The following is a 12,273-nucleotide window of genomic DNA, read 5'->3' on the forward strand; positions in this document are numbered from 1 at the left end:
AAGCACCCCACTATCTCTGTGCATTTCTACCATAGCACATTTCCGGGAAAGAAATGGCCTCATCTTGTTGCACCTATATTTCTTATTTCCCAGTTATTATTCTATATTGCAGCAAGAAGAGTCTCAGACAGAAGTCGGCAGAGCTTCTTCTGTAAATGCCATTAGATTAGTCTAAAAACATTTTTACTCTCTCCCCAAGAATGCCCAAGTTTTATTACAGTAATTCTTTCATCCTCCATTCAAACTCCCTCTCTACAAGCTCCTACCTTCTGAAACCGATCTCTTCACTAGAACACAGAGGGCCTTATTCTCTAAAGGCCGATAGTGCCATTCCGGTGGTACCGCACGGAAAGCTCCATAGAAGTCGGCACAATCAAACTTTATAGAGAAAGGCCCAGATGTTTGCCATGGGGAGATTTTGGATGTGGTTGGAAGATGTGTCTCTTGTTTCTTGACACACACAAATGACTTTATTGTTGCATGCAGAGGTAAACGTATTGGTTGTTTAAAAGTCCTATTTGCTGCATGTAAACATAGAGCTGTTAAATAAGCATGGCTCTGCAGTTTATTAAAAATTCCCTCATTCTAACTTTGTGTTACATTTACTATTTGTTAATAATAAAATATTGCATTAGTTAAAAAAGTCGAGCAGACAGACATGTTTTCATTTCACAAAATATAGATTTTATAAATCTCTCCGAACATACATTGACAAAAACACACCATATAAATATACACTATTCACAATTTAAATAGGCATTATAGATATATAAACATACAACTTTATACACTAAACATTTCCTGAATAAATAGTAAAAAAAAAAGTAGTGGTTCATTTTCTCTCTCATGTATTCACTAAGGGACAACATAATCTCTTTCATTCCAGAGGAAACTTCTGTTATTTTCAAACAGATCAAAAACAGTGTTTTACTTCTCTGACCAAAATCTCTCTGTCAAGCGTGGAAAATAATTTCTCTGTAGAGTGAATATTCTTCTTCGAGTCATTAGAGGAAGACATATCATGGGTAGACTCCCAAAATTCCTTGCAGTGTGACCTTGAGTTTGCATGTTGGATTTCATATTTCACTCACTTTGGGATAAAATGACAGAGTTTGCCCCACACACAATGTAAATTGTGGAGAGAGCTTACAATCCAGCGTATTTGGCACAGTATGAGGGGGTGTGAGGCAGAGATTCTGGGGATAAAAAGACCCAAAATCTCTTTGCTTTTTGGAGTATGCAAACGTTAGAAAAGGCTGTAGAGTCAAAGACGTTTTCCTCGCTTTCCGGAAACCGTTTGAAATGTCTTCATGATGTGTTACTTCACACATCTAGTCCATTAATAGCAGCAGGAAAAATCTCAATCTCTCTCTCTCTCTCTCTATATATATATATATGTATGACTTTCTTTTATATTAAGTAAACAAAAAAAATGTTAAATAAGGAAAATTAAAAAGAAGAGCTGGTATTTTTCCCGGGAAATTGTAAACATGGTGGTTTGAAGTCTTTTGTCTGAGAATAGTTACACCTGAGATAGGAGAAATCAGAGATCAGAGTCTGTATGCAGTAGATATAGAATATATAGGCTGTATATGGTGAGTAATAACAGGGAAACAACCTCAAGCGAGGAAAAAGTGGAGCACTGCAGTGGGGTGTTGCGCAGAAGGAAACGGCACACCAATAATAAAAAATCTAATTTAATGAGTGACTGCGTGAGACATCAAAAAAAGGAACAAACTAACCCACTCTGACGCGTTTCGGGCAAAGCCCTTTGTCAAAGAGTATATATGGTCATGTACTCTTTGACAAAGGGCTTTGCCCGAAACGCGTCAGAGTGGGTTAGTTTTGTTCCTTTTTTTGATGTCTCACGCAGTCACTCATTAAATTAGATTTTTTATTATTGGTGTGCCGTTTCCTTCTGCGCAACACCCCACTGCAGTGCTCCACTTTTTCCTCGCATGAGGTTATTTCCCTGCTGTTATCTTCAATCAAGCTGGATGCATGCACCGATGAGCTTATTTATATCTACTTTGGATGTCTGCTCAACAGAGCCTCCATCTCTACCAAAAGTGAGTCACCTGTGGAGTTCTCCTGTATTAGATAGATTGTGTAGCCTATATGCTCTAATTGGCCTTATCTAAGTGTGGTGGTGAAAGGGGGGCACTTTACCTTAGGGTTGTTGTGCCTCCCGAGTACTCCATAAATCCCACTTTATGAATTAAGCCTGGCATGGAGGTGGCCACTATTTCATGAGTCATAGGTTATTTATATCTTAACAATCACTATCTATGCTCATTATATTTGAGCTAATATACAAGGATTACTAGTGTACTCTCAGGATCAAGATTTATTGCTCAGATTTAAGGGGAGATAAAGAAAATTATACTATATTCCTGTGAACTGCTCCTGTTGCACCGATAAATGGACTGTATGTCTTTTTCTTGTGTACTATGGTGAGTAATAACTTGGGATGGGGTGCGTACAAGTAGCAGGTTAAAGGAGCAGGGTGTATAAAGTGTATAGAACAGGATATGTATAGGACACAAGGGAGCAGGGTGTGTTCAAAGGAGAAGGGTGTACATAGTGTAAATTAGTTACTGTGTATATAGGGGACGAAGGAAGGTATAGAGGCAGGATATGTATAGGAAACTTGAGGCATATCAGAGGAATGAGGTGTATATCAGGGTGCATGTATAAGTTATAGTGAGCTGGGAATAAATAACAAATAAAGGGACAGGTATGTATAATGTATATAAGGAGACAGGGTGTGTACAGCAGGGTGTATATAGGCGATATAGACTATTTTACGGAGCATAAGGGGAGCATGATGTATATAGTAAGGTATGGTGTAACTAATATTATTGTTAATAATATGTATTTAATTACAGCGCTGTAATAGAATATTTGCAGGCACAATATGTCCCTGTCCCATGGAGCATACAATCTACGTGTTTGCCAGAGGTACCGGGATTTAAAGTAATTTGCCCATTGTCAAAAGGAGCTGACACCTGGACTTGGACCAGGCAACCCCTGCTTCAAAGACGGTGTCATTGTTTTTGGAGTCACTGCCTTTACTCGCTGAGCCATTCATCCCATATATATAGCATGGTGTATAAAGTGGAGCAGGGTTTTTATAGGGGAGCATGGTGTATATAGTGGATCATTGTGTATATAGGGTGTATATAATGGGAGCATTATGTATATGGACTGTATATAGTGGAGCATGGTGTATATAGTGTAGCATTTAGGGGAGTAGATGAGGTTGAAAAAAAAGACATGCGTCCATCAAGTTCACCTTATGCTAAATTTAGACGACAGATACTTTATCCTATATTTGTACTTACAGTATATTGATCCAAAAGAAGGGAAACAAAAAACCCCAGTGAAATATCATCTGATGTTATCTCATAAGGGGGAAAATAAATTCCTTCCTGACTCCAATAATTGGCAATCAGATTACTCGCTGGATCAACATCCTTCCCATGTTTACTTATTTGGTATATCCCTGTATAACTTTCCTTTCTAAAAAGATGCCCAACTTTTTTTTTTGAAGATATCTATTGTATCTGCCATCACAGTCTACATGGGTAATGAATTCCACATTTTTACTGCCCTTACTCTAAAGAACCCTTTCCTTTGTTGCTGGTGAAATCGCCTTTCCTCCAACATAAAGGGATGCACCCGAGTCCTTTGTACTGCCCTTGGGATGAATAATTCTTTTGAAAGCTCCTTGTACTGTCCCCGAATATATTTATATATTAGTTATCATATCCCCTCTTAGACACCTCTTTTTTTAATGTAAACAAATCTAATTTAGCTAGCCTCTCATAAGTTAGATTGTCCATCCCCTTTATTAATTTGGTGGCTCTTCTCTGCACTCTCTCTATTTCCAGAATGTCTTTTCTAAGGAGTGGTGCCCAAAATTGTACTCCAAATTAATTACTAATGCTTTGTAAAGGGGCATAATTATGTTTACTTCTCTTCCATCCATTGCCCGTTTAATGCAAGATAAGATCTTGTTTGCCTTTGCAGCTATTGCCTGACTTCGGGCACTATTGCTAAGCCTGATATCTACAAGAACTCCTAACTCCTTCTCCATCAAGGATTCCCCCAATTTATCCCCATTTAATTTGTAAGTCGTCTGTTTATTCTTGCTTCCCAAATACATAACCTTACATTTATCTGTATTAAACCTCCCCTGCCATTTACCTGCCCAAGTTTCCAGTCTCTACAAATACTTCTCGAAAGAAATTACATCCTGCTCTGATTCTACTACCTTACACAATTTAGTAATCATCATTAGCAAAGATGGAGACTTTGCTCTCGCTGCCAACCTCAAGGTAATTAATAAACAAGATAAAAAGCAGGGGTCCCAGAACCAATCCCTGAGGTACTCCACTCACGACCTTAGCCAAACCTGAAAAAGTTCAATTTATGACAACCCTCTGTTGCCTATCCTTCAACCAGTTTTCAATCCAGGTGCATATATTTTTACTGAGTCCAATTTGCTTTATTTTGTACACCAACCTCTTGTGTGGAACCGTATCAAAAGCAAAATCTAAGTAGACCACATCAACTGAATTACCCTGGTCTAAATTCCTACTTACCTCCTCAAAGAAACAAATAAGGTTAATTTGGCATGATCTATCCTTCATAAATCCATGCTGACTATTACTAATAAAAAAAATTCCATTAGGTATTCCTGAATATTATCCCGTATTAAACCTTCAACTAGTTTCCTCACCATTGAAGTCAGGCTTACAGGTATGTAATTCCCCGGTTGTGATCTAGCTCCCTTTTTAAATATAGGCACCACATCTGCTTTATGCCAATCTTGTGGTACCGAGCCTGTGGAAATGGAGTCCTTGAATATTAAATGTAATGGTTTGGCTATTACTGAACTTAACTCCTTGAGTACTCTTTGATGTATGCCATCGGGGCCAGGTGCCTTATTTACTTAAATTTTTTCAAGCCACCTATGAACTTCTTCCTCAGTTAACCAATTGTTCATTAATATGGAGGTTGTGGCTTCCTCCTGCGGCACTGCAATTGAAATGGATTCTTCTCTGGTTAACACAGAGGCAAATAATTTGTTCAATACCTCTGCTTTTTCATTGTCTCCAATAATCTGCCTGCACATCTCACACTGAAAGGGTCCTATATTTTCTTTTCTCATTTTTTTGGCATTATGGTACTTAAGAACTTTTTAGGGTTGATCTTACTTTTTATTGCAATCCTTTTTTCATTATCCATTTTTGCTAATTTGATTGCCCTTTTGCAATTTTTGTTACATTCCTTATCATTCTGATACGATGTCTCCGTCCCTTCTGACTTAAAGAATCTAAACGCCTTTCTCTTCTTGTCCATTTCTTCCCCTACCTGTTTATTTAGCCACATTGGTTTTGACTTATTTCTTTTATACTTATTACCCAAGGGTATACACTGATGAGTGTGCTTTTCTAACAATGTTTTAAAGACTGCCCATTTATCTTCTACATTTTCCCTGCAAAATCATCATCCCAATGTATTACTTGTAGATTAGTCCTCAGTGTATTAAAATCTGCCTTTCTAAAGTTTAAGGTCTTTGTTGAACCCAAGTAATCTGTTTTTTGATCATTTATTTCAAATGAGACCATGTTATGATCACTGTTACCCAAATGTTCCAGGACTTAAATATTTGCTATTACTTCTACATTGTTTGATATTACCAAATCCAATATTGCCCCTCTCCTGGTTGGTTCCTCAATAATTTGGTTCATATAATTGTCTTTAGGCACCCCCAAAAACCTGTTTCCTTTTGTTATAATGCTAATCTCATTGCTCCAGTCTATGTCTGGATAATTAAAATCACCCATTATGCAAACATGACCTAGTTTTGATGCCTTCTCCATTTGCAAAAGTATTTTAGCTTCCTCAATCTCACAGGTATTTGGTGGTTTGTAGCATATCCCTACAAACATTTTCTTTATACTTTTACCTCCACTGCTAATTTCTATCCACAAGATCTCTATATTTTCATCATTAACTTCATAAACATCTTCCCTTATAATAGGTTTTAGATCCGGTTTAACATGTAAACATACTCCACCTCCTCTTCTATTTGTTCGATCCTTTCCGAAAAAGGGAAAACCCCTCTAAATTAACTGCCCAGTCATGAGTTTCATCCCACCATGTTTCAGTAATACCTATGATATCGTACTGCTCCATTGCAGCTATAAATTTGTGTTCCCCAATTTTATCTGTCATTAGCAAGCATGCATTTAATTTATTTTTCAGCCTGTACTATTATCTTATCTGCTCCTTCCTTTCTGCGCCAACTGGGTTTAGTCTTTAGAAGTTTTCTAGTATTATCTGTATTTACTATGGGTGTCTCGCTGCTTGTCAAATTCGTACTTGCCTCCATTCTACCTCCATAACCCCTTGTTTCCTCATCCATTCTATTTAGTTCGTTATCTGTTTCATGTTCTTGTATGATGTATATAGGAGTGCTGGACCCCATCCCATATTTATTATATTAATCCCTTAAAGGACTTTGTGAGGGAGTTCCCCGGGCACCTTTAAATAGAGTAATCTTTTCTGAATTAGAGATTGTTGTGCTGTATGGACATTTATACTGTATATGATGTATATAATGTGCATATATATTTGGGAAGCATTGTGTATATAGCAGAGTATTATTAAAATATGGTGTATATAGAGTAAATAGTGGAGCATGGTGTGTATATAGGGCACAGGGGGGCTGAGTTTACTTACAGTTCTGACAGTAAACAGACAAACTTCTATCAGGAGCAGCAGGTTAAGGAATAATTATTACCTCAGTAGCAAATATACACTGCTCGGAAGGGTCAGGAAGCATGTATATAGGGTGATAGCCACCTTCTTTGGAGTAACCTTTAGGGGGGCTGTAGTGTCTGACATCGGACTTCCTTCTGCAAGGAGAAGGGGTTAGAGTAACAAAGGGCTAGATCTACAAAATTCTGTTACATCAGGTCTTATAGCACAACTTTACCTAAAACAGGAACGGACGTTATGCTCTCTGACTTCACATGCTATTCACAATGCTAGTCATATGCAAACAAAACCCATCCACACAAGATCTCATTTACATAAGCTTAACTTCACGTTATTGTAGTACAATGCTGTGTTATCGTCCAACACGCAATGTTGTGCCAGTCTTGGCGTTACTCCTATCCAGACCTCAAAATAGGGTTTTTGCTGAGAGAGGAGAGAAATAAAGTTGGGCATTACACCCATCCTGACACTGCAAAAGCCCTGTTTCAGTGTAGGAGTAACTCCAAGTTTAGATGTAACTTAAATAACAACGTTAAGGCAATTAACCTTTACAGACTTTAGTGGATATGTAATGTTACATATCATTTCAGTGTCATAATCACTATTGTCCATTATAGTTAACACTGCTCTTTTCAGTAGAAAATATGGCGTAACGTTATGTTATTGTTCTTTGAAGATACACAGCTCTTTTTAATGTGTCTTTAAGCCTGGTTAATGCACATTAAGTGACTTAACAGAGCTTTATGGATCTGGGCCAAAGAGAGGTTCAAAGAGAGAGGGAAAGAGAGGGAGAGAAAGACAGAGACAGCGATACACAGATAGATGCAGAGTCTGAGAGGGAATGAGCAAGAGAAAGTGGAAGACAGATGCAGAGACATATCTAAAGACATACAGGAGAGACACATATGTACACACAGGGCCGGCGACAGGGGGGGGGAGAACTGGGACGTATGTGCCAGGCCGGGTGGCTGTGGGGGCAGCACCAGCCTCTCTGACGTCAATGCGCACCGGAAGCAAGCTGGGCTCAGCTTCCGGCGCTCACCGGCATGAGAGGCCCAGCGCACGCCAGCATCACAGAGTGAGGAAGGCCCACAGCTGGGGAAAGCCAGGCCCGGTGGCGAGAGAATGTATTTGGGGGGTGGGGGTTATTTTATATGTATAGGGGTGGTGGCCGGCTTCTTTCATATGTATTTGGGGTTCTTTTATATGTATTGGGGGGTTTATATGTATTTGGGGGGTTCTTTTATATGTAGTTGGGGTGGGTGGGGGTTCTTTTATATGTATTGGGGGGTTTATATGTATTTGGGGGGTTCTTTTATATGTAGTTGGGGGGGGGGTGGGGATTCTTTTATATGTATTGGGGTGGTGGGGGGGATCTTTCATATGTAGTGGGGGTTCTTTTATATGTATTGGGGGGTTTATATGTATTTGGGGGGTTCTTTTATATGTAGTTGGGGGGATGGGGGTTCTTTTATATGTATTGGGGTGGTTCTTTCATATGTAGTGGGGGGGGGTTGTATGTATTTGGGGGGGTGGGGGAGTTCTTTATATGTAGTTGGGGGGTGGGGGCTTCTTTTATATGTATTTGTGGGGGGTGGGGGGCTTCTTTTATATGTATTTGTGGGGGGTGGGGGCTTCTTTTATATGTATTTGGGGGGTTCTTTTATATGTATTTGTGGGGGTGGGAGGCTTCATGTATATGTATTTGGGGGATAGGGGCTTCTTTTATATGTATTTGGGTGGGGGTATATGTATTTGGAGGTTGGGGGGTTTATTTTATATGCATTTGGGAGGGTGGGATGATTTATATGTATTTGGGGGTTCATATATATTTGGGGGGGTGGTGGGGGAGTTCTTTTATATGTATTTGGGGTGGGTGGGGTTCTTTTATATATATTGGGGGGGTTATTTTATATGTATAGTTTTTTTTATATGTATTTGGGGGGTTTATATGTATTTGGGGGAATTCTTTTATATGTATTTGGGGGTGGGGGCTTCTTTTATATGTATTTGGGGGGGGTTATATGTATTTGGGGGGTTTATATGTATTTGGGGGGTTTATATGTATTTGGGGGTGGGAGCTTCTTTTATATGTATTTGGGGGTGGGGGCTTCACTTATATGTATTTGGGGGGGTTATATGTATTTGGGGGTGTGGGGGGGACTTCTGTTATATGTATGTGTGGGGAGTGGGGGCTTCTTTTATATGTATTTATGGGGGTGGGAGGCTTAACTTATATGTATTTGGGGGGTTATATGTATTTGGGGTGTGTGGGACTTCTTTTATATGTATTAGGGGGGTGGGGGGCTTCTTTTATATGTATTGGGGGAGTGGGGGCTTCTTTTAATATGTATTTGGGGAGTGGGGGGATTCTTTTATATGTATTTGTGGGGGGCTTCATTTATATGTATTTGGGAGGGTGGGGGGCTTCTCTTATATGTATTTGGGGGGTTGTCTGTGTCGGGAGGGGGGGGGAATGAGTGAGAATGTGGTAATTGGTGGAGGGGGAATGAGAAGAGAAAGTGAGGAAAAGAGGCCGTAAGAGCGAGACGGTGGGGTGAGAAATACATGCGAGGGGAAGGAATTGAGTGAGAGTGGGGTAATTGATGGGGGGAGTGAGAGGAGAGAGGGGGTGCGTAAGTAAGAGAGGGTGTGAGACGGAGAGGAGAGAGATACATTGGAAGATGGGGGGGGAATAGAGGGGGCTCGTGAGGTGTGAAATGGGGGGACTGAGGCAAGACCGACGACATGGGGGTGGGGGGACGTCGTAACTCTAGTCCTGGGACCCGGGAAATCTGTCTGCGGCCCTGTGTACACACACACAAACACACTGGTCACTCACCGGTCAGTGCTCCTGTGTGCCCCTCTCTCCTCCTCGCTTTCTGACAGTTGGAGCAGCTTCTGTTTACTGCTGGATTTGTCTCTCAGACAGTCCTGGTTGGGCACCTTGAAGTGAGGCGGTGAGATCAGGAATGGATCCTTCTCCTTCAGGTTGTTCCTGGTCTCCAGGTCATTGGTGACCCTTCCTTTCCTGTGGTCCTGTGCCCGCCTCACCCCCCTCATAACCAACACCACTGCACAGCTGAGCAAACACAGGGTGACCAGTCCCAGACCCATGGAGGCAGCCAGGGCCAGCATGAAGGGGGGGTCAGCATGGCTGGAGGAGGGAGTGGGAGCCTGCACCCTAAACTCACAGCTGGAGCCCATGAGCCCTACAGGGCACTCGCACACATGGCCACTGAAGTGGGTGTAACAGGTGCCCCCGTTGTGGCAGGGCCGGGAGCTGCAGGCATCCATGCGCAGGGCACAGTCATTACCCCCGTAGCCCAGTGTGCAGGAGCAGGTGTAGCTGTTCACCCCGTCCACACAGGTCCCCCCGTTAGCACAGGGACCACGGGCACAGTCATCAATGTTCAGCTCGCACCGGGGGCCTGAGAAACCTGGACGACATTTACATACCACACTTCGCCCCATGTCCAGGCAATGGCCTCCTATGTGAGGGGAAAGAGAGAGAGAGAGGTCAGGAAGAGATACAGACCAGTGAGGGGAAAGAGGAGGGTAGGAGGGGGAGAGCGGGATCAGGATGGGGGTACAGACCAATGTATATTATATGCATACAGAACGGAGCTGCTGTATGCAGGGCTATTCTTTCCATAATGACAGCATGATAGATAGATAGATAGATAGATAGAAGGAATAAGAGCAGGAGACACTAATGGTTGGTATAATATATGTACAAATTCTCTCTCAAAAAAGTCATTGTGGTAAGTATCACACTCACTCGTCGTCCTTGTTGTTTTCACATATGAACACTACCGTAGATGCTGGGGACGCTGGCACCGCTCCTCGCACACTGATCTCCGAAGATCAAACACTATATAAAGTGTAGCTAACCCTAACCATGACCCTGAGGAAGTGGTATATCCACAAGACGCGTAGGTTTTTGGTAATTACGGAGGTATTCTGACTCTGTGGCTACCTGTCGTCTGTCACATAAGATCTTTGGAGAGCAGTGTGCGAAGAGCGGTGCAGGCGTCCCCAGAATCTCCTGCAGCATTCACAAGGGAAAACAACAAGGACGAGGAAGTCTACAGACAAGCGAGACTCTGCTGATTCCGTTGTATATTATTCTAACATTAGTTGATTGAATTATTAACCTGTGATTGCTATACTTACCACACTGATTTTTTTTTGAGAAAATACAAAAAAATATACCATTGGAGTCTCCCGCGCTTCTTCCTTCTTTCCATATAAATATATTATAGAGTGAGAGTTTAGACCACAGTTATTGTTGCATAGCTCATTTATAATTATACTCGGTTTAGACCAGTGTTTTTCAACCAGGGTTCTTAGGAACCCTTGGGTTCCCTGGGCATCCCTAGAGAGTTCCCTGCAATTTTCAGGTCATTTGAAAATTGTATCAAATACAGAAGAATTTACAATGAATTGGATCTCAGATGCGCTATTAGAGAGGGTTGGGGTTCCTTACAATACATCTTATGTCAGACGCGCTATTAGAGAGGGTTGGGGTTCCTTACAATACATCTGATCTCAGACGCGCTATTAGAGAGGGTTGGGGTTCCTTACAATACATCTGATCTCAGACACGCTATTACAGAGGGTTGGGGTTCCTTACAATGCATCTGATCTCAGACGCGCTATTACAGAGGGTTGGGAATTTCACTTAAGGGTCCTTAACCAAAAAAAAGGTTGGAAACCACTGGTTTAGATAGTCATTATTGAATGTTTATATTTGTCACATGCACATATTATTTTAGTAGATTATATGAGTAGTAATTGTTAGATTTATGGGCATTCCTAGCGCATTTTTTTTTTTTTTTTTTGCATTTTCATGTTAGTGTGTTGGAGAGGGGTGCCATATATGGTCGGGTGGTGAGGGGGGTACACAGTGTGTGTGGTGCAAGATCTCACAGCAGGACGATTGGGTGTTAGTCACACAGTGTGGGGCAGTCACAGTGGGGAGATCACGGAGCAGGGGGGGGTGGGTGAATCTCACCGTTCAGACAGGGGCTGTTGCTGCAGCGGTCAATCTTTTTCTCACAGTTAGAGCCATGGTACGTTAGGGGACAGCGGCAGCTGTACCCACCACCACTGCTCTTTTCGACACAGGTGCCCCCGTTAAAGCAGGGACCATCAGCACATGTCATAGCGCTGACCTCACAATTCTTCCCATAGAAACCACGAGGACAAACACACTTATAATCATTTTCCATGTCCTAAGAGATGTTAAGAGAGAGAGAGAGAGAGAGAGAGAGAGAGAGAGAGAGAGAGAGAGAGAGAGAGAGAGAGAGAGAGAGAGAGAGAGAGAGAGAGAGAGAGAGAGAGAGAGAGAGAGAGAGAGAGAGAGAGAGAGAGAGAGAGAGAGAGAGAGGAAAGGGAGAGGAAGGAGAAAGAGAGTATAGGGGAGGGAAAAGTGAGAAAGCGATAGAGAGGGAAAGAAAGAGGGGAGAGAGAAAAAGA

The 12,273-nt window shown here is 41.6% G+C and overlaps 1 protein-coding gene across 1 annotated transcript; it reads right to left on the bottom strand.

The window, feature by feature from the left end:
* Positions 1-684: 684 nt before the first annotated feature.
* On the bottom strand, positions 685-12,055 carry LOC142499194 (uncharacterized). The gene is made up of 4 exons (XM_075608213.1): positions 11,810-12,055; positions 9,635-10,283; positions 6,815-6,929; positions 685-1,528 (listed from the first exon to the last, which is right to left on the bottom strand). Exons 1-4 carry the CDS (start codon positions 12,024-12,026, stop codon positions 1,523-1,525), a joined length of 987 nt encoding a protein of 328 aa, XP_075464328.1. The 5' UTR covers positions 12,027-12,055; the 3' UTR covers positions 685-1,522.
* Between the last annotated feature and the right edge of the window lie 218 nt (positions 12,056-12,273).

The sequence above is a fragment of the Ascaphus truei genome, chromosome 7 (genome assembly GCF_040206685.1).
Source record: "Ascaphus truei isolate aAscTru1 chromosome 7, aAscTru1.hap1, whole genome shotgun sequence".
In the NCBI taxonomy this organism is placed as follows: domain Eukaryota; kingdom Metazoa; phylum Chordata; class Amphibia; order Anura; family Ascaphidae; genus Ascaphus; species Ascaphus truei.